The sequence below is a fragment of the Barbus barbus genome (assembly GCF_936440315.1).
Source record: "Barbus barbus genome assembly, chromosome: 34".
Classification (NCBI taxonomy): Eukaryota; Metazoa; Chordata; class Actinopteri; order Cypriniformes; family Cyprinidae; genus Barbus; species Barbus barbus.
The window spans coordinates 10,800,295-10,823,048 of record NC_136762.1 but is presented as its reverse complement, the minus strand read 5'-3'; the positions used below and the strand labels follow the sequence as shown (position 1 = coordinate 10,823,048).

The 22,754-nt window shown below is 36.9% G+C and overlaps 1 protein-coding gene across 2 annotated transcripts; it reads left to right on the top strand.

Annotated features, from left to right (window-relative positions):
* The first annotated feature begins 266 nt into the window (after window positions 1-266).
* On the top strand, window positions 267-20,569 carry LOC306854295 (large neutral amino acids transporter small subunit 4-like). 2 transcript variants are annotated; one of them, XM_079392189.1, is made up of 14 exons: window positions 267-426; window positions 1,884-2,091; window positions 6,197-6,425; window positions 6,596-6,651; window positions 6,742-6,818; window positions 13,774-13,866; window positions 13,941-14,074; window positions 14,546-14,748; window positions 16,461-16,604; window positions 18,069-18,195; window positions 18,337-18,469; window positions 18,721-18,794; window positions 18,880-19,003; window positions 20,121-20,569. In XM_079392189.1, exons 2-14 carry the CDS (start codon window positions 1,932-1,934, stop codon window positions 20,280-20,282), a joined length of 1,716 nt encoding a protein of 571 aa, XP_079248315.1. In that variant the 5' UTR covers window positions 267-426; window positions 1,884-1,931; the 3' UTR covers window positions 20,283-20,569. The 2 variants fall into 2 exon arrangements, with proteins under 2 accessions (XP_079248315.1, XP_079248316.1); XM_079392190.1 differs by lacking the exon at window positions 1,884-2,091 and having other exon boundaries at window positions 334-426; window positions 20,121-20,414.
* Window positions 20,570-22,754: the final 2,185 nt, after the last annotated feature.

Sequence of the window (22,754 nt, the reverse complement as noted above, 5' to 3'; positions counted from 1 at the left end):
TCTTGGACTTTATGAGAAACATGAATTGAGGACGATTTTCTTTGTTTCACTTTTTGTATTTTATGAATGTTTAAAACTTATAAATGGTAATCAAACACCAAAGCATGGCAGCAGGGATCACAACCGCACATAATCCGGTGAATGCTCTTTGAGCTGGAGCAAAATATAATATGAAATTATTTATATATATATTCGCAGAGCGGCGCCCTGATTGGCTAGTCTCATCTCTAGCTCAGGAGCCAGCCAATGGGGAAGTTGGCTTGTTTGTGTGAAGCAAGCGGTGCAAATATAAAATCGAGAATAAGAGATGCTGGAATATAAACTGATGTATGATCATAACCCAAAGAGTGAACTCAGCACCAGAAGGTTGTTTATACCTTTTCTACTCTGAAGACAGCTGAAGCGAAGATTTGGTGAAGGAAATAGGTATGAGTTTTTATAAGGATGCTGTGTTGTAAGTTTACCAGTTAAGGCTGCTGATATTGTATTTGTAGCCTATTGCATTAGTTCACACAATCATTTATGAAAAAGTATTTTTGTTTTAAACCGATTAGATATTGTTTTTAAAAATGTTAGATTATTTTTTCACAATTCTGCCACATGACAACGAATATAGCGAATTCCCACCATTCTCCAATAACTGTATTTTATCATGTCAGTGCATGTTTTTGCGTTATGAACAGTAGCTGAACTGAGACGTGTTGAATGGTTTCTATATAACGCGGTGTATTAGTTTTATGCCGCAACTTTGTTCAATGTCTACCGCAAGCAGCTGTATAACATTCGACTTGCACTAATAGCTTCGACAGTTGTTTATTTCCGAAAAAATGCTTAATGGTTGTCATGTACGGGGTGTTTTATTAGATTTTTCTTGTTATACGGGCTGTTATAGCTGCCGTCATAAACCGTGTTTTGCAGTTTCTTATGATGAATGGGAAATAGAACTGCTTGTACATCATATATGAGGTAGCCTATATATTAATTTATACTGCGAGTATTTATTTAGCCTATTGCAGAACAATAGTGTCTGTTATTCAGTGTGCAGAGAGTGCATACACGGAACAGCTGAGCTCTGTATGCATGAGGAAGGAGGGGAGAGGGGTACATAAACACACACACAGGCGGAGGCACTGATGATGATGATGATGATGATGCCTGTCCAGTTCAGACCAGTTTCATGGCTGCTTGTTTTCCGCAGGATACTGTTTTCGTTAACACAAATGAGACACCGCGCGCAAATCAGGAAAGAAAATCCAACCAGTAAAACGATCAATTTCCAATACTTTTTCTGAATCTTAAATGAGCATATAAAACAGTTTGTGCAAGATTTTTATTTGCATCCAACAAACCGCGTCGCTTATGCAAAGCAAACAGAATCGAATCGTATAATCATGATGCAATGTCACTTCATGTGGTTAAATAGATTTTGCACAAAGATACCAGTAGCACAAAGCGTCGACTCGCGCCGCACTGGTTCGAACCGGCTGGATCTTGGTCTCACGTGGAGCTGCTCTCTGAATCTATTTATCGCGTAGCCAATGAGAGGAGAAGCGAACGTTCGAACAGCCAATCGGAGGATAGCAGGGCGAGACTAGTTTCAATCAACAACATTCTCTTTTGGAACTCAGCTGTTTTTTGTTTATAAGCTGTTTGCGAGACAAAGAAACGGGATATAAATGATGTTCGGAGGGAGTTGCGGTTACAACAAACTGGCAACAAATCTATATGCTGTGAAAAACAATGTTGTGAAATCGTTGGGAGAATATATATTTGTAAATGTATCAATATACATGTATTTAATATGTACGTGTTTATAATTTAATAATATTATTTAATATTTACCATTAAATATCTAATACTCAACTCTATTGGCACTTTCACAGGATTTCCCAAAGTTTAGGGGTTTTTCCTCTGTATCATCTCCTTCAGTCATGGCTCCCTCACTGGCCACAGCCTTCTCCAGGCGATGGTGGATGGCGATTACTGCGGTGATCGAAAACCTGTTGTTCTCTGCTGTTCTGCTCGGATGGGGCTCACTGCTCATTATGCTGAAATCAGAGGGCTTTTACTCCTACCTCTGCAGAGAACCAGGTAAAGAAGGGGAAAAAAGAGTGCACTCAGTGTAGGTTACAGGAACAAACAGAAATTTATTGACACTCATAGAGACATTAAATGCACTATAGATGCCAGATTGAATGCTGCAAATAATTATGTGAACATCAAAGGAAAATGGTACCTATATACCATATTAATGGCTTTAATAGCTTTGTTTTCACACTTTCCCCACTCAGATTTGAATAATAAATGGCTGCCTGACCTAAAACATCTTTGGGATGCAGTTACCTTAAACACTCTAACAGAGATGTTCATTTGACCTACACATTTTTCTTATTTCGCAACAGAGGCTGCTCTCTAAAACTGCAAGAGCTTATAGATTTTATTTCACTTCATTGTATGAGTGAATGTTATACAGCATTGTGAAAAACAAAACAACTCTGTTGTCTGGCACCCATCGCGAGGCTTGTGGAGGAATCCAAACCTGAATATCAATCGATCACTTAGAGTCAGTGCACCTTATTTGGAAGCCCTCAAGCTTGTGTTGCCATTAGGAATTACAAACAGCATCTAGAAGCTTGTTTGGCATCAGATCATTGGCAAAGGGGGGCTAGATAATTTGAGCACTGTCACAGAGTTTATTTCACGGTAAACAGACTAGAGGACATCAATATGCTTAGCTTATTATATAAAAGAGTAGAAAATCTTTCAAGTGTGGCTGTACCTTTTTAAGGTCTTAATATGAAAGAAATTGTTGAATCAAACAATAAATCTTAATAAAACTTCAGAGGGACAGTGATATTCTAGGCTAATTGGTTAGAGATGAGTATTTGTGTCTCCTGAACACGTTACCAAACACACTCGATGAAGACCACTTAATAAAGATGGAGGCCAACCGGTGCATAAACTTATAATTATTCAGAAGTCATTCTTTAAAAGCACAGGCAGTGCACTTACACAGTATTTTTGTCCTGTTTTCCAGTGTAAAACAACTCTTTAATCAAGATTTATTTACTTGCAAATCGACTCAAGATATTGTCTTGTTTTTTTTTTTTTTATAAGAATGTTTAATACAAAAAATTATCTTAACTCAAAAGGAACTTGAAAGGGAAGTTTTTTTCTAACAACATTTGGCTTTTTTTATTGTTTTAAGTATTAAAGTCAATTATTTCAAAATGATTAAAAACAAAACAAAATATTGAGTACAAACATTCTTATTTTTTTATTATTTTGCTGCTTAATTAATCTAGATGAATGTGGACTGTGGACATGCTGTTCAGGTCTGCTTACAACTCTTGGCAATAATGTGTGTCTGGGTCATGACGTGTCTGGTACATCTATGAAGAACAGTGTGTTCCTACTGATGTCCGAGATTAACTTTATTTATTAATAAAACCTGTATCCATTTATTTATATAAACATGTGCTGATGCCCTTAAAATCATATTGCTCCATGGCTAATGGAGTTCATAATATCTTGTTGGCACCAGTTTGAGGTTTCCTTTGGAGCGTCACGTCTTGTTCTTCAAAGACTTCTTTCTGTGCTGCTTTGATTGTGACTTTTTCAGGGAACGAGGTCAGGAGACTCAACCGTGCTGCTCTGAACTGGTCCTGATTTATTTTTCCACTATGAAATCTGCCTCTTAAACGATTTAACACGCCTCGGTGAAAACTAATTTCCACAATTTGGAAGAAACAACCTGGCTACTCTGATATCTTATGACCCATTAGCACAATATCTAAAAGTAAACACCATGGCCATGATATAAAGTGCATGTCTGTCTGGCATTCTTCACTTATCTGTTGTCTGCGATGTGAAGTGTGAGGCTCATATTCCCAAATATAAGAACCTGGCTTTTCTCCTCCTCAGATCTCCTTGCTGTTAGCTAACATTGAGTAATAGCTAGCACAACACCATTTTGTCACTTTTATTGATGGGATATTGAATGAGAACATAGATTTCAGTGCATATTGCAGTCCTGTACATTCACACTTCCCTTCTCTCTTTCATTTCAACTGTTGTCAGCATAATTCAGAGATTCCAGACACCAAGCGTCACATGTCTGATGACACAAGGAAGTAAATGTGGCTCAAGCGTTTGCTCAATGTAAATATGAGATTATCTTGCCATTTCCTCACCTACTTATTTTCCTTGGATTCAGCTTTCCACCGCATGTTATCAGCTGGTTGGTTCTCTTTAATCAGCAGGCATGAGGAAACACTGATCAGGAAAATGCTTGTCTGGCTAAATGCTTTGGCCTGGAGTCTAAGTTCATGATGTTTTTGTGCTTCAGATTCGTGTTGAATCCTCTTTCTGTTCTTCTCTCACTTCTCCATATGAAAGCAAATGGAAAATCAGGCCTGGCTGTTTCTGTTTTTTGCTGTCGCTGATTAGATCTAGTGGAACAATGGCTTCTGAAACATCTGAAATAGCGCTCCTCGCTCATCTGAACAGACCTTAAAGGTGAATCCAACAAAACCTGTCAAGAACATCTGCAAGTCATATTTCACCACAAAAAAAAAATGGAAAAAATATTTTGCATAAAGAAAATGGAGCCTGTTTTGGTCTTTTTGTAAAATATTTATACAATTCGATGTGTTTTTAATTGACATTTCATTTATGAAAAAGTATACACTACATTTCAAAAGTTTAGTGTCTGTAAAAAATGTGTTAATGTTTTTGAAAGAAGTATCTTATGCTAACCAAAGCTGCATTTATTTGATCAAAATTATTTGATCATTAATTTTGTGAAATAATTTGACAATTTATAATAATTCCAGATTATTTATAATAATTTCCAGAAATTACTTCTAAAATGCTAAATATTGAATTTAAAAACAGATTGTTTTTTTTATATATCTTTGTAGATTCTTTGGTGAATAGAATTTTGGGTAATATTATAAATGTCAAAATGTGTTCACATTTGATTAATTTAATGTGCCCTAAACGTTTCATATGTATATATGTATTGACCCCAAAACTTTTGAATGGTAGTGTAACATAATATAATTATCATTTTATTTGTGATTTTATGTGATTAATTTATCCCATTCATTGTTATAAAAAAATAATAATAATGTCACAAAGCAAAAAATCGTAACAGTCTCAAAACTCTCTTTTTTATCCATTAAATTTAGTCAAATTTAATTTCCTTTTTACCTTTTGAATTTGAGATGAAATGGCTCTAATTGTAGACTTAATGGAGAACAACCTTTTTTATTCAGTAATTTCATGAAAAATAGTAAAAACACGCTACTTTTGTGTCAGTCTGTAACCGCTAACTGCAGCAGCTATTGAAACTGGTGTGTATTGACTTAAGGCAGCTCCTCCTTTGTTACTCAGCAAAACATCTAAAGCTCAGCAGATATGTGTCCTCTAAAAATCAATCATCTCTGCTCCACAAACACAGCTCATTTGTTTGTTTACTGATCACATTCGAACAAAATCTCTCACATAAAGGCTCTCTGACTCTTGCCCACCCTCTTACATTCATAACAGCTTCCTCCGTATGCTGCAAACAGACCCATCCCTCATCTGTCCTTCTCAGAACAAATTATTCCAGAACATATTCAAGGCTGTTTTCATTTAAAAAAAAAAAAACGCATGGATAAACAGTTTTCTTGAATCTTTAAGAACCAAGTAGGAGACTTGTTGCCCAGCCAAAGCATGATTATCCCTAGTCAAAACAACCAGGGAAGCCTGGGTGAAACAACAGGGTTAAATGTTAGTCAAGGTGCTCATGCCTTCGTGGTTGTGGGAAGGTGTTGGTTTTAGGAGGCTGAGCTCCAATGAGGGTTCAGATATACTCTTATGCTATTTCTGCTAGTTGTTTACTGTGTATAGCAGCTTGTTTATTTGACCCTTTGCCCAGCATCCTGGTGGCTTTAGGAGGGGGTCACGATGGCACGATATCTCACAAAGGCGTTTCCTGTTATACTTCCCAGAGAGTCATAACTGGTTTCCTAGAAGTCAGGGTTCCAATTAGTCCATAGAGTTTTACATGTGACTGCTGACTACCCTGCTGAAAAGACCAGTTTAGACAGGCATGAATTTCCATGCTGGTCCATGTTGGTTAGTGCTAGTTTGGTGATTAGATTGCTCAGTTTGGGTTCATTTTGTCTTGCCCTCTCCAATTCTCCAGGTAACGGTACAGGGCAGAACGTATCTGAGAATGAAAACGATACGACAGTAGTCCCAAGAGGTGAGGAGGAGGATAATCTTCAGATGAATGGCTGGACCATCTGCAAAGAGCAAGATGAGATGCTGAACCTGGCCTTCACCATTGGCTCCTTCCTTCTCAGCGCCATCACTCTGCCCCTCGGCATCATCATGGACAAATACGGCCCACGTAAATTAAGGCTGCTCGGCAGGTATAGGAGAAAAATGCACTACATTTATTTGGTGAAAAATATTCTTCATTTTCTATTCTGTTCTATTATCTATTATAATTAAAATCTCACATATATATGTATAAGCATTGGATGTGGAAAATATTATGTCTCATAAAAATAACACAAAATAATCTTATTCCTATTCCTAGTGCCTCGTTTGCCCTCTCCTGCATCCTGATTGCATATGGAGCAAATGACCCTAAAAGTATGTATGCAAATCCACCTAAGACCACAATTCTGTTATTACCTGTCTGTCTCTGCTCGCTTTCACCTCCTTTGTCTGTTTCTTTCGCAGATCTTTCCATCCTGATCTTCTTCGCCCTGGCGCTGAATGGGTTTGGAGGAATGTGCATGACCTTCACCTCACTCACAGTAAGTGCTCATGTCATATTTGTGGGTCTCCATGGGTGTCCTCTGCAGTCTTTTGCACAAAGGCCATGGCACAGTCTCGCAAACTGGCAACATGCCACTGTTTCCTGCTCCGAAACATTGCTGCATCATCATTTATTCATCCTTAAAGAGACTCTTTTTTTAGCTGGATTTCCAGCATTCTAGGAATGGTCTGATATATTGACTGTGATTTGAAATTGTTTTTGATCAGCACCCTAGAAACCACCTAGCAATAGCAAAACATCCATGTTGAATACCCAAACAACCACATGGCAATGCCATAGCAATGACCTAGCAATCACCCAAAGCACCTTAGCCTTCTCAATAAATCTGTGTTTTTGAACAAATTAGTGGAGTAAACGATTCAATGACTCCCTCTTAAAGACAGTGGCTGAATTCAGAATAGCATACTATCCTATTTCTGCCATATCAAAATATGGGAGAAATAGTAAGAATAGTATGTAGTATGATACTTCAGATGACTTGCTTATAAAGAAAGTTACTTGCTGCCACCTGCTGATATAACCATGTAACCTCTAGAAAATGTCCATCACTACATGTATCAGTCTGTCTGGTATCTACAGAACATTCCAAATCAGTCACTGATGAAGCTGTTTAGTATGCTGCCTTAGAATGAAGCCACTGTAGACAGCAAGGCCGTTCAGAGCTGTTGTGTCTCTTTACCTAGTTATATGTTTAGTGTAACATCTGCGGTGCATTGGGTTCATATTGCGAAACCAGGGGATGTAAAGAGAGCAGACTGGGTTGAAGTAAACAGGAAGTTGTGCTCATTGCAAGCTGAAAGGTGGTTGTCTCTTGTTTCTGCACGCTTATCTGAGGTCATAGAAACCCTCACTAGGGTCTCGAGAGTTCATAGCTGAAGGCACAGCTGTTGCCACAACCAGTTTCTCTGCTTGTGTTGTTGATGTTCTGTCTTGGGTTCTTACATTAGCACCATGCCCCTGCCTGTCGAGGCAACCCTCCATCTGTTACATACACACAGAGAAAAACACACACACAGAGTGAGTGAACTGGCATGCATGAGTGCATAGTGGAAGAGTACATTTACATTTAGTCATTTGGCAGATGCTTTTATCCAAAGCGACTTACAATTGGGGAATACAAAAAGCGATTAATCTTGAAGAGGCAATCAGACAGAGGAAGTGCTCGTAACACCAAGTCTCAGTCATTGTTCAAATAAGTACAAGCTATTAAGGGAGGGAGGGAAAGAGTAAGTTTTTTTTTTTTTTTTTTTTTTTTTTTAGTTTAGGATGAAGTCAAGTACTGCCGAAAGAGATGAGTTTTCAGTTGTTGCTTGAAGATTGACAGGGATCCAGCATTTCGGATAGGGGTGGGAAGATTATTCCACCAGCCAGGAATGGTGAACGAGAATGAGTAGAGAGTAGAGACTGTTATCTCAGCTGTTGTGCTCTTATAACCTTTTCCCAGCTGTTCTATATACTGTGTGTTTTGCACTGCTGGTTGTTGTGGTGAGGAGTTAGAACCTGGGGTTCACAGTATAGTTCTGACTATCTGACATCTGTTGTTTGGGTGTATCTCTTAATAGCTTCATCATTGTTACTATTTTTAGATTTATTAAGGAACCATGCTAAGGCTGTTGCTCATCCGTTGGGTTATGCATTTAAACACACATCTAAACTTTAGCATGTAACTGCTCCTACACCATTTTTGTTACAGACATGAATGATACCTCAGCTTTTTATGTGTTATCTTTCTCAGCAATTTTTCCTAGCAATGATTTGGCAACTATCCACAACCCTTGTGTGATATACCGGTATTGACGATAATCGTGATATTTAAATAATGAAATATCGTTATCTGTTAATTAGTGGTGTTGCAAATACCGATATTGGCGATATTTGAAAATGAATAGTACACATACAATAATATGACACATAATAAGCCAGCCATAATAATTTGACTGATAACTTTATTATTATTATTTTATTTTTTCAAGATTTCTATAGTTTTCACGATATAACATTATAGTGAATTTTTGAGGCCACGATAATCGTAGCACCGTAGCAACATAATATTAACCACCCGGAACGCTTTTGAATCATAGGCGTTGAGTTTTTCTCAGGCAAGTACTGCTCACATTTACTTCAGTAATCTAGTTTACTGAACTGCAGAAGAGAAAGTTTTATGCACGTTGTATTCTAACCCAGCTTCACATTCTGAAGACAAACCCTGATGTTAGGTGAAGCTGTCAATTTACCCTTCTTCCTATTTTTTCCTCACTTTTATGTCTCTCTGTGATTGCTCACTCAGCAGTTAATAGCCCAGCTGCAGTAGAGTGCAGTAGAGCTTGTGTTTCCTCCCAGGCCAGCACACCTCTGTTTTCCCAGTGCACTGACTCAGCTTTCTGTTTAATGGCGGGACTGGCCCCAACCCCCTCCACCATCAGCAGTGTCCCAGCAGCTACCTGATTCACTGTCTGCCCTCAATCCTTCATCTGTCCATTCCTCCAGCTCTCTTCCTCTCCCGATTTAGTTCTCTGTTTATCACTATCTGGCTTCCAACTGGCTCTGTGACAAGCAATCATATCAAGTCTTTCCCAACACAACCTCAGATGTTGGTTGTTTTGCTCTTAAAACCATTGAAATCCATTGACCAATGGGTTAAAATAAATATAGCTATATTATCTGAAACATCTTATTGTCTTACAAAATTTAACGTTTTAAGTAAATTTATCTAATTTTAGAAATGTTACAGTATTTTTACAGTGAAAACAAGGCACCGTTTAAGAAAATTAATCTTTTTTACAATCCAGAATACTCTAGCAACCAGTAAATGGTTCATTTTTATACTCTATTTTAGAGCTCTGTACTTATTGTACAGTATGTCATAAATTACACTTGTATTATATGTTATAAATCATCCAATTATATCTTCTTAGGAAACAAATATGAAATAGCAAGCTATAACATTTCATTGGGCATATCCTGTTCCTCACTCCCTGATGCACTAATTCTATTTTTTCTTCATCTCTGCCTTCTATCCATTTATAATCCATTTCTTTAGAATGCTGAGTCATGTGAGGATGAGACTAGAAAAATGGCTTATAATGGCAGAATAAGAGCATTTAGACTCCAGAAAGCATTCGATTAAAAACACTCATGCCATCATTATTAGAGGCACGCTATAAATGTCATTCACATTGGTGTTTCGCAGTATGTCTATTGGACTCTGGCTCGAAACGAGGTGTGACAACCAGTCAGCTAAATTTGAAACATTTAATAATCAAGTGCATATTAAGTAACATGAATATCACTGACAGGCAGACTCTCTGTGACTCTCTGGCAGTTACATTTGGACTTTGCAATGTCAGGATCTGGCCAGCCTTTACTAGCTTTCACCGGCTTGCCTTGAAGAGTTTTTTTCTTTCACTTCTGTCCCTGTGTTCATTTCCTCTCACTTGTTGTCTTTCTCTCATGGTAGCAAGTATGATTTAGCCTCTTCATCGCCCTTCCCCCAACCCATTTACAGTGACTCACCGTCCTTCCTCACATAGAGACAGAGAGCTGGAAAAGGGATTTGACAGCTTTCTGTGGTCATATGTTGCACAAACGGGGATGAGTTAGCCAAATTCATAATGACGATGGGTGTGATTTCTCATTAAAACATTCATTGATTTGTTTTCCCACAAAACCCATAAATCAGTTTTGAAAGGTGTTTTTTGGAGAGTGGGACACAATACCTCGGGCATTTCAGAATTTGCCTTGTTTCAACAAATCCAAGTATTGCACTCACTGACTTTAGTACACATCAATCCCTAATTAAATCTGCTTCTGGGAAGCTCAAGGCTAAAAATAGCACTCAGTTTAAACAATTTATAAGTTCGTGCCAACAGTTAAAACACCCAGTGACACAAAAATATCAAGATTTATTTCTAATAAACGCTACTGTTCAAATGATTGTGGTAAGATTCTTCAATAGTTTTGTAAGAAGTCTTTTATTTTAAGTGATATTGTGAAATATTATAACAATTTAAAATAGATGTTTTCTTTTTTAATATATTTTAAAATGTAATTTATTCCTGTGAGGGCAAAGCTGAATTTTTTGCAGTCATTACTGCAGTCTTTAGTGTCACATGATCCTTCAGAAATCATTCACATATGCTGATTTGATGCTCAAGAAATATTCTTTTTTAATCTTATTTTTCGCTATATTGTTAATCAATATTAAATGTTGGAATGTTGATCATTTTTTATTGTCAACATTTTATTATTAAAATAAATATAAATTAGTATATTATTAAAACTTATTGTTGAATAGAATAATTCAAAAGATTAAAAATAGAAAAAAATTGAAAATTGAATTCAAAAGAACAGTTTTTGTTTGAAATATTTTTTTTGTAACATAAAAATATTCTAGGTCACTTTTAATTAATTGAATGTGTCCTTGCTGAATAAAATATTGTTATTAATATAAAATCTAAAACATGAGTAATATTGTTATTTTTTGCAATATTACTTTCTATGTTGAAAGTGTTGATCATTTTTATTATCAACATTTTATTATTAAAATAAATTTGTATATTATTAAAACTTATTTTTATCAATGTTGAATTGTAACATTATAAATGTCTTTGAAGTATTTGAATGTTAGTGAATCTAATGTACATGCATCACAGGTGGCATCAGATAAGAAATTATGTAATATTTATTTAAAATTTAGGGATATAGTGATACTATTTTTGTGTTATGACAGATACCTTTATTGTTGTTTTACACTACAGTCATATTTGTGTTTCTACCACAAAGTATCGATTTACTTGGAGACTACCAGTGTTTTTCAACAACTTGTAACGTTTTGTTTCCCTCCCTAGTCAGCGCTAGCGTTATAGTACAAGATAAGTGTAGTGTCAGTAAGGCCTTTGTTTTAGGGTCTCTTTGTGTCTGACATCACGTGACCGCCTGCGGCTGGTGAATGTCTATGAAAGCAGAAGAACATTGTGTTGTTGACACAGTCTCTTGGTACTTCACATGTTACTCAACTCCAAGAAACAGCCATTACTCTCCGTCTGACAGGCCTATCATGTGGAGCTCTGTTCGTCGTTGGCTCTGTTCCACAGTCCATTAGCCAAAGCCGTTCACACACAGCCTCTCCAGCCACAGGCACAATGCCACCAAGGGCCTCTGGGTGTATGAGAGTTATTGTAAGTGTCATCTGGGATGTTTTGGCTCTGAGATGACCTTTACTCTAATTAGAGGCTGTGAATGATGTCTGGGTTGGGTTCCAACGGAGAGATTTCCTTCATTCTTGTCTTTAACAAGCTTTTGGACTGTGAAGCAAGCGTGAAGTGGAAGATGTCCAGAGAGTTTTTAGAAAATCTTGAACTGTGTTGTGGAGGAGATGCCATATACAGTAAGACGCTGTCAGCTGTCGACAAGTGGAACGTAGATGAAGGATTTGTATACAGAGAAAATGGAAAATACCTAGAAAATAAGGAACATGTACTAGAATAATATGACACCCTGCAAATCTAATAAAAAAATAGTACAATAAAATGAAAATGATGGTGTGACATACTATATTCCATCTAAAACTATTTACTAAGAGAATTTAGCTAATTATTTAACATTTAGTGCTGTCAAACAATTAATTGTGATTAATCGCATACAAAATAAAAGTTTTTGTTTACATATGTGTGCGTATATAATGTGTATATAAATATATGCACATACAGTATATATTTAAAAAAATATTTACATGTATTTACATGCCTATATTTATATTCATATAATTAATATTATATAAATATACTTAATACATAAACAACATATATTTCTGAAATATATACATGCGTGTGTGTTTATGTGTGTGTATATATATATACACACACAGCACACACACCTATATTATGTAAACAAATACTTTTACTTTGGATGCAATTAATCACGTTTAATCATTTGACAGCACTATATTTATACATTCAGGTTGGCCACATTAAGAGACTACATGGAACATTTGTACTAAAATAATTTTTTGTTTTATTAAAAATAAAATGTAAAAACATGCAAAAAAGAATATTAAAATTAAATGAAAAGCTAAGTGAATAAAGTTATTTTTTAAAATCATAAAAAGTCATTTATAAAATTATATTAATTAATTAAATTATATTAATTATTAATTGTATAATCTGTGTCTTGGTTTATTTATTTATTTATTTTTTCATTTTTGTGTGTGAACTGGAAGATTCTGTCACCAAGATCAATTTAAATGTGAATAAATTAAAAATAAAATTATGAATAAATAGATTTAAATGTACATTTTAAATAAATTGATTAAAAATAAATACTAATAATAAAAATAATTTAAATAATAAATTAATTTAATAAAAATGTAATTTTAACACAAATATTCACGAAGATTCTCCTGAAATATCATTCTCACATTCCCTATCGTTCCCTGTCTTAGGTGTTCATGCTCTCTTCCTTCCTCTGTATTTTGTCGGTGGCGTCTGACAGTTGTTTACTCTGACAGTGCAGTTTGGAACAGCCAGTGCTGTACTCCTCCGCCCAGCTCAAAGGCAGCAGCGTTATGCAAGCAGTGTCCCTCACACTTTCTCTCGCTGCTAAAAATATTCCCGGCATGCAGTTGCCTTTCAAATGATGTCCCCCCCACCTACATGTTGCTCCCACCAGAGAATATCACTGTTACCCTGATGTAATGTTTACTTTCATACCTTCTGCTATATCTGACATGTTTTGTCATTTACAGCGGCTCCTGTGAAGATATCTGTGTTTGTTTCGCTTGTGGCTCAAAATATTATGTTCACAATATAGATAAATATATTTGCTTTTTATACTCATGATGACGGACACTGGGCCCAAGTACAGTCTCTAAAAAAGTTAAAACATATTTTTTAATGCACTTGAAGAGTTTAATCCCTTGTTTGTCTCTTCTTTAGCTTCCCAACATGTTTGGTGATCTCCGCTCCACTTTCATCGCACTCATGATTGGCTCGTATGCCTCATCCGCTGTCACCTTCCCAGGAATAAAGGTAAATCTGAGTCTCAGGTTAGACTTATTTAATAAGCTGAGCTTAAATCAGTGATAGAATTGTTGCTCTATCAGGTGATCTATGACCTCGGTATTGCCTTCATCACCATTCTTCTGGTGTGGGCTGGCTGTGCCGGCCTGGTCTTCATCAACTGCTTCTTCAACTGGCCACTCGAGCCCTTCCCAGGACCTGAGGACATGGATTTCACGTATGTAGTTCAGTGTCTGTGCATTACTGTTGTTTTTTAAGGAATTAGTACCTTAATTGGGCTAGGATCCATTAAATTGTTTAAGAGTGACAGTAAAGACATATATAATGTTACAAAAGATTTCAATTTGAAATAAATGCTGTTCTTTTGAACTTTTCATTCATCAAAGAATCCTGAAATAATGCCGCACAACTTTTTTCAACGTTGATAATAATAAGAAAGTTTCTTGAGCAGCAAATCAGTACATTAGAATGATTTCTGAAGGATCATGTGACACTGAAGACTGGAGTAATGATGCTGAAAATTCAGCTTTGCCATCACAGAAATAAATTACAATTTAAGATACATTACAATATAAAACAGTTATTTGAAATTCTAATGATATTTCACAATATTACTGTTTTACTGTATTTTTAATTCAATCAGTTTTACTTATTGTGTATCTCACGCTCAGCTTTGTCTCTTTAACAGTGTGAAGATCAAGTTCAGCTGGCTGGGCTTTGACCATAAGATCACAGGGAAACAGTTCTACAGGCAGGTGACCACCGTTGGTCGGAGGTTGAGTGTTGGCAATTCAATGAAGAACAATCCACAACAGCTGGCTGCTCAAGACGGCAATAAACTCTGCCTATCAACTCTCGATCTGGAGGTCCAGTGCAAGTCTGAGGAGGAATGTGAGTATCATTCTTACTGACATGTTTTTATTGGCCAGTGTAATTTCTGACGGTCTGAAACCACATTCAAATCTAGGATTGTTTTTTTTTTTTTTAAATGTTGAAATAAAAGTTTTGGGATATTGATTTTTAAGTTTTAGGAAATTTAAAACAAAGAAAAGTTATAAAAAATAAGTAAGAGCTATTAGAAATTCAATCAAATTGGTCAGGTTAGATGTTCTTGCACCAAACACAATTCATGTTCATTTTTCAGTTGAATTAATTTCAAATCATTCATATTGATTTGCTGATAAAATGTTTTTGTAAATATAAAATAATTAAATAATTAAAAATATATATTTTGAATAAAATGAAACAGTATGTGCCATTCAGGTTCTATTTTATTGAGCCAGTGACATGAGTGCCAACTGCCAAGTAATTTAAAGTTATCTGTAATGCAACTTTATTGTTAATTATGAAGGCAGAATAGTGCTTATTGGATTACCAAATCTCATTTATGTCCATTGTTTTAATGTGTTGAAAAGAAAGTTCAGAAAGAACTGTACAGAACACAGAGAGACTTGGCTCTCGCCATTGTGCAGCATCTTCCCCCTCACTGCGTGCCCCTTGCCGTCCAGACATGCAGGGTATATTCGAGCAGACAGGGGGGGCGGTGTTAATGAACGCTCCTCAGTAAATCCTCTTTATTGTGCATGGGGATTCCTTCATTAGCCATACGCCCGGTTTCTGACATCTGGAGGTTGCCAAACCACTCAAGGCTGCAGACACATGCTGCGTTTGCACTTTGCTTCTACTAACCCAAATCTGCGCAATGCAATTATTCCAAATTCACCTCAAACTTGTCAGAATACTGCAAACTCACTCACTCCCCACTGGCACCTTTTTTTTTTGGGTTCTGCAGCCCTCGGCGGGGCTCCTGGTTGAGCTCTTTTGTAGTAAACAGAGCGAGCAATCGGTTCAGACTGCGTTGCTGGAGGACCCATGGCACTGGTGTATGTCTGGGGCTAAAATTGGCAGAGGTGGAGACGGTGGCTAGGGAGAGGGCAGATAGCACCGAGGAGCTGTTTTAGAAACCCAGCTGGAGATATTTGAGAAAGAGAGACTGATGCTGATCCCGTCTTACTGTCATCCTTAGAGCGCTAATGCCTTCACCACCCGGTGTTTCCATTAATGCAATCAATTACTGACTCACTGTAGACGGCTGGAAAGTGTGAGTGTGTGTGAGAGACATAATGAGGTAGTTTGTTTGTGTGTGTGTGTGTGCATGTGTTCCAGAACGTATCAGGTGCATTGAGGTCAGATTCCCAATGTACCAGGTAACAGGTGCTTTAAAGGCCTCTGTAGTGCTGGTCGGTGGATGCATTTATGGCACTCGAATTAGTGGATTATTAACAAAGCCAGACCCCCCGGCCCGGCTTCAGTGCTAGGCATTGAAGTGTTGCCTGGCCATCCAAACACCAGAATTATTTTCCATGTGAACAGGACCCTGTTGCCGTTTTAAAGGCATTGAAGCATCCTGGTTAAATTGAGATGACCAAGCTCACAGTGGTTTTCCATGGAAAGATGCTTTTGGAAATGGCATGGAAGTACGAATGGGTGCATAATTGAAGGCATTGGGTTTCCAATCACAGTGTACAATTTTGAACGGTAACTAGAATTTTCTATAATAAAAGTTATTGTGATTGATGATAGTTTTATTATGTGTTTTTCAGCCCAGTCCTTCATGCGGAGCATCTTTAGCCCCATATTCATGCTCAGCCTCATCACAATGTGTGTGACTCAGCTCCGTCTCATCTTCTACATGGGGGCCATGAACAATATTCTGGAGTCCCTTGCTTATGGAGACCTAAGCAAAGGTATGTGTGTTTGACAAATACTAATCATCATTGTGTCAAACAAGTTGTGTGATGCTTCAGGCTAATAGCTGTTTCTGTTGCTCAAACGCTGAATGTCACCTGTGGAACAGAGAGCAACAGTTGGTTTTCAGAAGTAAAGGTCCCATTCATTTTCTCCATAGAGAAATAGATTTTTATGATATCATACAATTTGCTGCAGCCAAAGAGATTTATATATAATTACAGCTAATTTATTATTTAGTATATATTATATTCTCTCTCTCTCTCTATATATATATATATATATTATATATATATATATATTAGTTTAAAATTAAGTGATTTTGTTGTAATATGTAAATGTATATAATTCTGTCTACTTATGTTTGAAATTATCTGAATATTTCTCACTAAATATAAAATTTTATATATATTTGTAATTATAAGAATTATATATGTATTATGTATTATTTTAATACAATATTGTAATACTAATATATTAATTTATTATAAATCAATTCTATTTAAATAAATACTATCAGAATTTGTGAATTTTTGCAGTATGTAAATTTTTTTATATCATTTTACACACATGCACTCTTTATTGAAGATGTATTTGAAATGCGTATGGAGAAAATGAATGGGAAATGGGAAAAAAGCACTACTGCGCTCTAGTCTTTTCCTCTTACAGCTTCTTTCTGAATTGTTCTCTGATGTCATGCACTTTGATTGGCTGCCTAACACTATTAATCATGTGTTTAATATATAGTCGGATGGCCACAGCAGGTTCACGTTGCTAATTCCTCGCTGTCTGTCTCTTGTCCTCTGTTTGCACTCTCTTCTGTCATGCTGCTTGCTGTGTTTTTTCAGTGGAGAGGATGGAAATGGGTAAGACTGCAGGCAAAATGAGATGCATTCTTGATTCACTCCTCTCACCCTACCCCCCACCAAGTTCCTTCCTCCTTCACCTCCTCTTCCACCTTCATTTGACATTGATTCATGTTGTCATGTAAAAGCATGAACCCGGCCCTTGGTGGTTAGAGACTGACGGGATGCAGTGCACAGTATAATGTCCATCCAATCATTCATCTATCCACCTAACCTTCATAGGAGCAAGTCTTTTCCATTTCTAAATGCTGTAAAGTTCTGATTTTATGAGACAAATCATGAGTTTTTGTGTTAATAAACTTCATTGTTCCATCTCAAGTTATAAAGATGCATTTTAATATATTATAGTCTGTTTTTATGTATACATTATTGTCAGTCTAATTTGACATTAGGTGCCTTTTTAATTATTTTACTTTTACTATTTTGTCCACGTTTTTTCTTCTTAGTGATTTACCATCTTACTGAGTTTTGAATGGTAGCATATCTGTATTGCAGTAGCACATCATAAAATTTGGCATCATTGTTTGCTGAAATTAACCTCTTTTGATGTAATGGCCCTTAAAACAATGTTAAAACTCAACTTTATTTCTCTCTCAGTGAGCACGTACACATCTATCTTTGGGGTGCTACAGTTGCTGTGTCTCTTGACGGCCCCTGTGATCGGTTATGTCATGGACTGGAAGCTCAAAGAGTGCGAGGACGAAAACGAGAAACAAGTCGCAAAGTGAGTGTTACAATGAGCGTCCTGCTGCCTTATGCATCATTTTGACACTTACCACCAACCAGTCCGATCTGTAATTATTATTTGGTTACAAGCTTATTGTGGCATTGCATCTGTGTAATGCACTTATGGCTTTTCCTTCAGGGATCCTACTCAGCCAAAGAAACGTGACAGACAGATCCAGAAGATCAGCAATGCCACCCGCGCATTCGTCTTCACTAATTTGCTGATGGTCGGCTTTGGTGTGACTTGCCTGGTGCCCAATCTTCATCTACAGGTAACTGAGAGCAAAACGTTTCCTGCAGGATGATAAAGTACCCAATGGGAGAGAAAGTGGTGCAGAGCCACTCACATGTTACTGCAGCTGATGGATTGGGATGCAATAGCACAACAGCGCCCCTCAGTGGCAGCTTTGACTCTGGCTTCATTTTAAAGCTAGCTACTAATCATTATTTATGCATTACAAAAAGTAGTTATTTTTGCTTTGGGGAAGAACTGAGTAACCTTGGTTTCTTGTTTCCCTCTTAGATTTTGTCCTTTGTGTTACACACCATTGTGAGAGGCTTCATTCACTCTGCCGTCGGTGGCTTGTATGCAGCTGTGTGAGTATGGCTTTGTGTTTTGGGTGTGGATTGGAGTTGCTTTTAATAATAATTAAAGAATAATGTTTTTTTTTAATGGGTGCAGGTACCCATCTTCTCAGTTCGGCAGTCTGACGGGAATGCAATCCCTCATTAGCGCACTTTTTGCATTATTGCAACAGCCTCTCTTCATGGCCATGATGGGCCCACTACATGGAGATCCACTCTGGGTGAGCAGACAGTCTGTTACGAATATTTAAAGCGATAATTCATCCACAAATGAAAATTCTGTCTTAATTTATTTAATGTCATTCATGTAATAAAGGCAGAGTAAAGGTCTGTTCACACCATGAACGATAACTATAAAGATATAGTTCTGGAAATCGTTCTCAATACTAAAGAATAGCAGAGTCCACACCACAGCTATAACTTAAAATAAATGGATGATATCGTCCACTGGTGTAGACTAATATAGTTATCTTTATAGTTATTACTCTTGGTGTGAATGAGCCTTAACACTGGCAAAAATTTCAGAAGTGCAAAATATAAACCCAGAATTTTGATTTTTTTTATCTAGCAATTTTTCTCAAAATTATGAGTTCACAATTCTGTTGCCACCACTGAATAAAACATAAAAAAGGTAATTGTGAATTTAAACTCACAATTCTTGCAATTGCAAGTTTACGCCTCTCAATTTGGACTTTTCTATTGGAGTTTATATCTCATCTGGCAATTCAGAATTTTCTTCTCAGAATTCAGAATTTTAGAATTTCAGTTTATATCACACAGTTATGAAAAAAGTCAGAATTGTGAGATAAAAAGTCACAGTTAACTTTTTTATTTTTTATTACGTGACAGAAAAGGGCTTCCATAGCATATCGTGGCCAGGCTTCAAAAAGGCAGCATAAACGTATAATAAACATAAGCACAGTGGGACAAATATTCAGATCAGAGGTTGATCACTGAGTTTTTGACATCTGATTGTTCAGATTTTACCAAAGGGCCGCCCCTTATGATGAATACTTGGTTATTTCCATGCTTAGAGTCGGCATTAAAATGGAAATTTACCATATCGATTGTCTAACTGCATTTTACTGATCTCACTGTGATCAGTTCACCCATGTATATGTAAAAAAAGAAAAGAAAAAAGGAGCCCATAATTTTAAATCAAAACATCTTAACTCTTATCTTCCAGTGAATTGTCAGACTTCTCTCTGGTGACTTAAACCAGGATTGTCCAATTATTTTGTCCGCTTAAACTCCACCCCTTTCTTACAATCAAGCTCGCATCCAGATCTGCCTCCATCTGCCACCCTCCTATCTAAGCTCTAATGTCTTTCTGCTTAGGTTAACGTGGGGTTACTGGTCCTGAGCATGCTGGGATTCTGCCTGCCCAGTTATCTTCTGTGCTATGGCAGGCGGCTGCGCCGAGAGAAGCAGGAGCGCGAGGAAGACCCCAAGATCTACGTCCAGATCAACAACGACACAACCCCAGAGGCCTTTGTCTAACTGCAACGCACAAATGACAGCAGCTAGCATAAAGAGCAGAAAGAAGGAGGGTGGGAAATAAAAGAAGAGAACTGAAAGTCACAAGAAGAGTGATAAACACCTCCCTGATCCCTCCTTCTGTCTGTCACACACATTCATGTATTCCCAACAGGCACATAACACTCAAACAGGCACAAAATGCAGCCAAAGCAACCGAGAGTCTCACAACGTGCCACACAAACACACGTTTACACACGCAAAGGACTGAATGGACACTGTGAAAGGCAGATCTTGAAAAAAAATGATGCCCTCGTCCTTGAAACAGACAAGGACTTCTAGACGTTAAATCCTGCCTGACAAGAAAGAGGAGAAAGGTCCTCTTTTCCCACGATTTTACCTTTTGAATTTCACACCACGACGATACAAAAGACGAAGCAGATTCAGTGAAATTCTCTCAGGTCACTAGTGTTCAGCTTTGTTGCCAAGCTTGTTTCAAACATTTTCTGTGACTAAAAACCAATTTGTGAACTGATTTGAGATCACTATGAACACTTTACATTGCTCTCAGCTCATAAAGCTGATGAAAAGCAAGACGAGGATTCTCTATTGCGGTTTGAATATGACAAACTACCTTAAAGTAGAACGACTCTGCTTGTTATCTGTCCCATATGACTTTTCAGTGGAAATGGGCAGATTTTAGATTTTAATCTCATACAGTATATACAGTATCAGCATGCTTTGGACAGCATGAGCATGTAACTACAGCTGATTTTAAAGGACTTTCGGACCATGGCACCTGAGACTAATGTAACCTAAACACAATTTTAGTAGGAGAATTGTACTATTATTTGCTTTGGCATGCAGATTCAGTACATCTACGTGCAAGATAAGGCATTTTGTACATATCAGTCCATTCAAAGGGTTGTAGAAGCCATGTGGGTCTAAAAGGTTTGGCTTAAGGCGGTATTTTGGGGATTAGCCTCACATTTCGATCAAGAGTGACTGATCTTCACCAGCAAAACTCTTACCGTACCCTATACCCTATACCACTTCCCCATGCAGTACTACTAGTTGAGCTTCACTTGTTAGAGTTTATTTCCTTGTATTGACTCGAACAATTATTCAGGGTGTTTCACTTTTAGAGTAATAATTCATATCAGATGTATTCACCTGCAATATGATCCCTTCAAGCTTTGCTTTGCCACTTGTGCATTGAGGGGTATAAAATGAAACAGTGTACTCTCGGTAAAGAGATTAGATGCCATTATCGTATATATATATATATATATATATACACATATATATCTTGCACTACAGGGTTTATAATTACAGAGGTGCTTAAATTAGCCATTACGGAGTATATGCATACTGTTCCAACCTCATACGTACATGAAAACCATGTTAGCCATACAAGTTACAAGATTTTTGTGCGTTCTCATGATTTCTGGGTTGGTTACCATTTAACTACAGTGCTTAATAGAATAGAAAAGCAAGAAGATTTCTGTGTTGGTCAAGATACAGAAACCGAATACAGAATTTAGTTGGCTACTCAACCTTGTGGTGATAAGGACTTGAATTTAATTCATAGTGATTAAAAAAGGGAGACTTTTGAGACTTGCTTGACGACAATCCCTTTGGAAAACCCATATATTTGTAGCTTATAATGGGTTTCAGGCCAGTATTGTGCCCTATGAAAGATAAAATGTGGTAACTGCATCAAATGGAGCGAAATTGGGTCTTTTAGACTGATATGTCAAATGACAGGGGTATTTTCAGAAAATAGTGTGAAAAAATTATGTAAAATCAATCAAATATCTTGCAAACATTTTTGTCGATTCCAGTGTTGTAGTTAATGTGTTTTGCGTAAATCACTGAACATTTCTCAGCAAAACATTGATTTTAAAGATGGTAGGGTTAGGGTTAAGTCACAACCTCACTTACTTTAACAGTATTTTCAGTGTAAACTTATCTGAAATCATGTTTGTATGAGATCCTGGATGAGTAAATATCTTCTCAACAGTGGCCATAAATGTGACCTTATTTTATGACCCCTCTGAAGAGGAACAGGTCAGATCCACCTAGCAAGATCTACTAACATCACACTTTTTTGTGAATATTTTGTCAGAGCTGAGGCTAGATGTGAGTCCTGGATGGACTGCATTTGCTGGCTAGAACATGACTGGATATTGTAAGTGAATTCCAATCTAAAGCAGTACTATAATGAATGTGAGAGCGAACCCATTTGCTCTCAGAATGAGAGAAGTAGCACTTTTTCTCACTGCCATACCTTAAATTTTCATTCTTTTCTCAAGTCACATATATTTTAAATGTTGATTTATTATACCCCATTGTACATGTATAAGTGTGGAAAATGCCCATACGCAGTAAGAGGGAAGAAAAGTGGGAAAGATCAGCTTTAACACCAGTGTTTTCTCTCTGTATTGTATTTTTTTGTGTAATTTGTTGATGATTATTTGGTTGATTTTTCTACCC

Excerpts from the sequence above, each read along its gene's own strand:
- LOC306854295 (XM_079392189.1), top strand. The coding sequence starts at position 1,932 with ATGGCTCCCTCACTGGCCACAGCCTTCTCCAGGCGATGGTGGATGGCG. Across the intron at positions 2,092-6,196 it reads CTACCTCTGCAGAGAACCAG|GTAACGGTACAGGGCAGAAC; the intron begins GTAAAGAAGGGG and ends CCAATTCTCCAG. Across the intron at positions 6,819-13,773 it reads TGACCTTCACCTCACTCACA|CTTCCCAACATGTTTGGTGA; the intron begins GTAAGTGCTCAT and ends TCTCTTCTTTAG.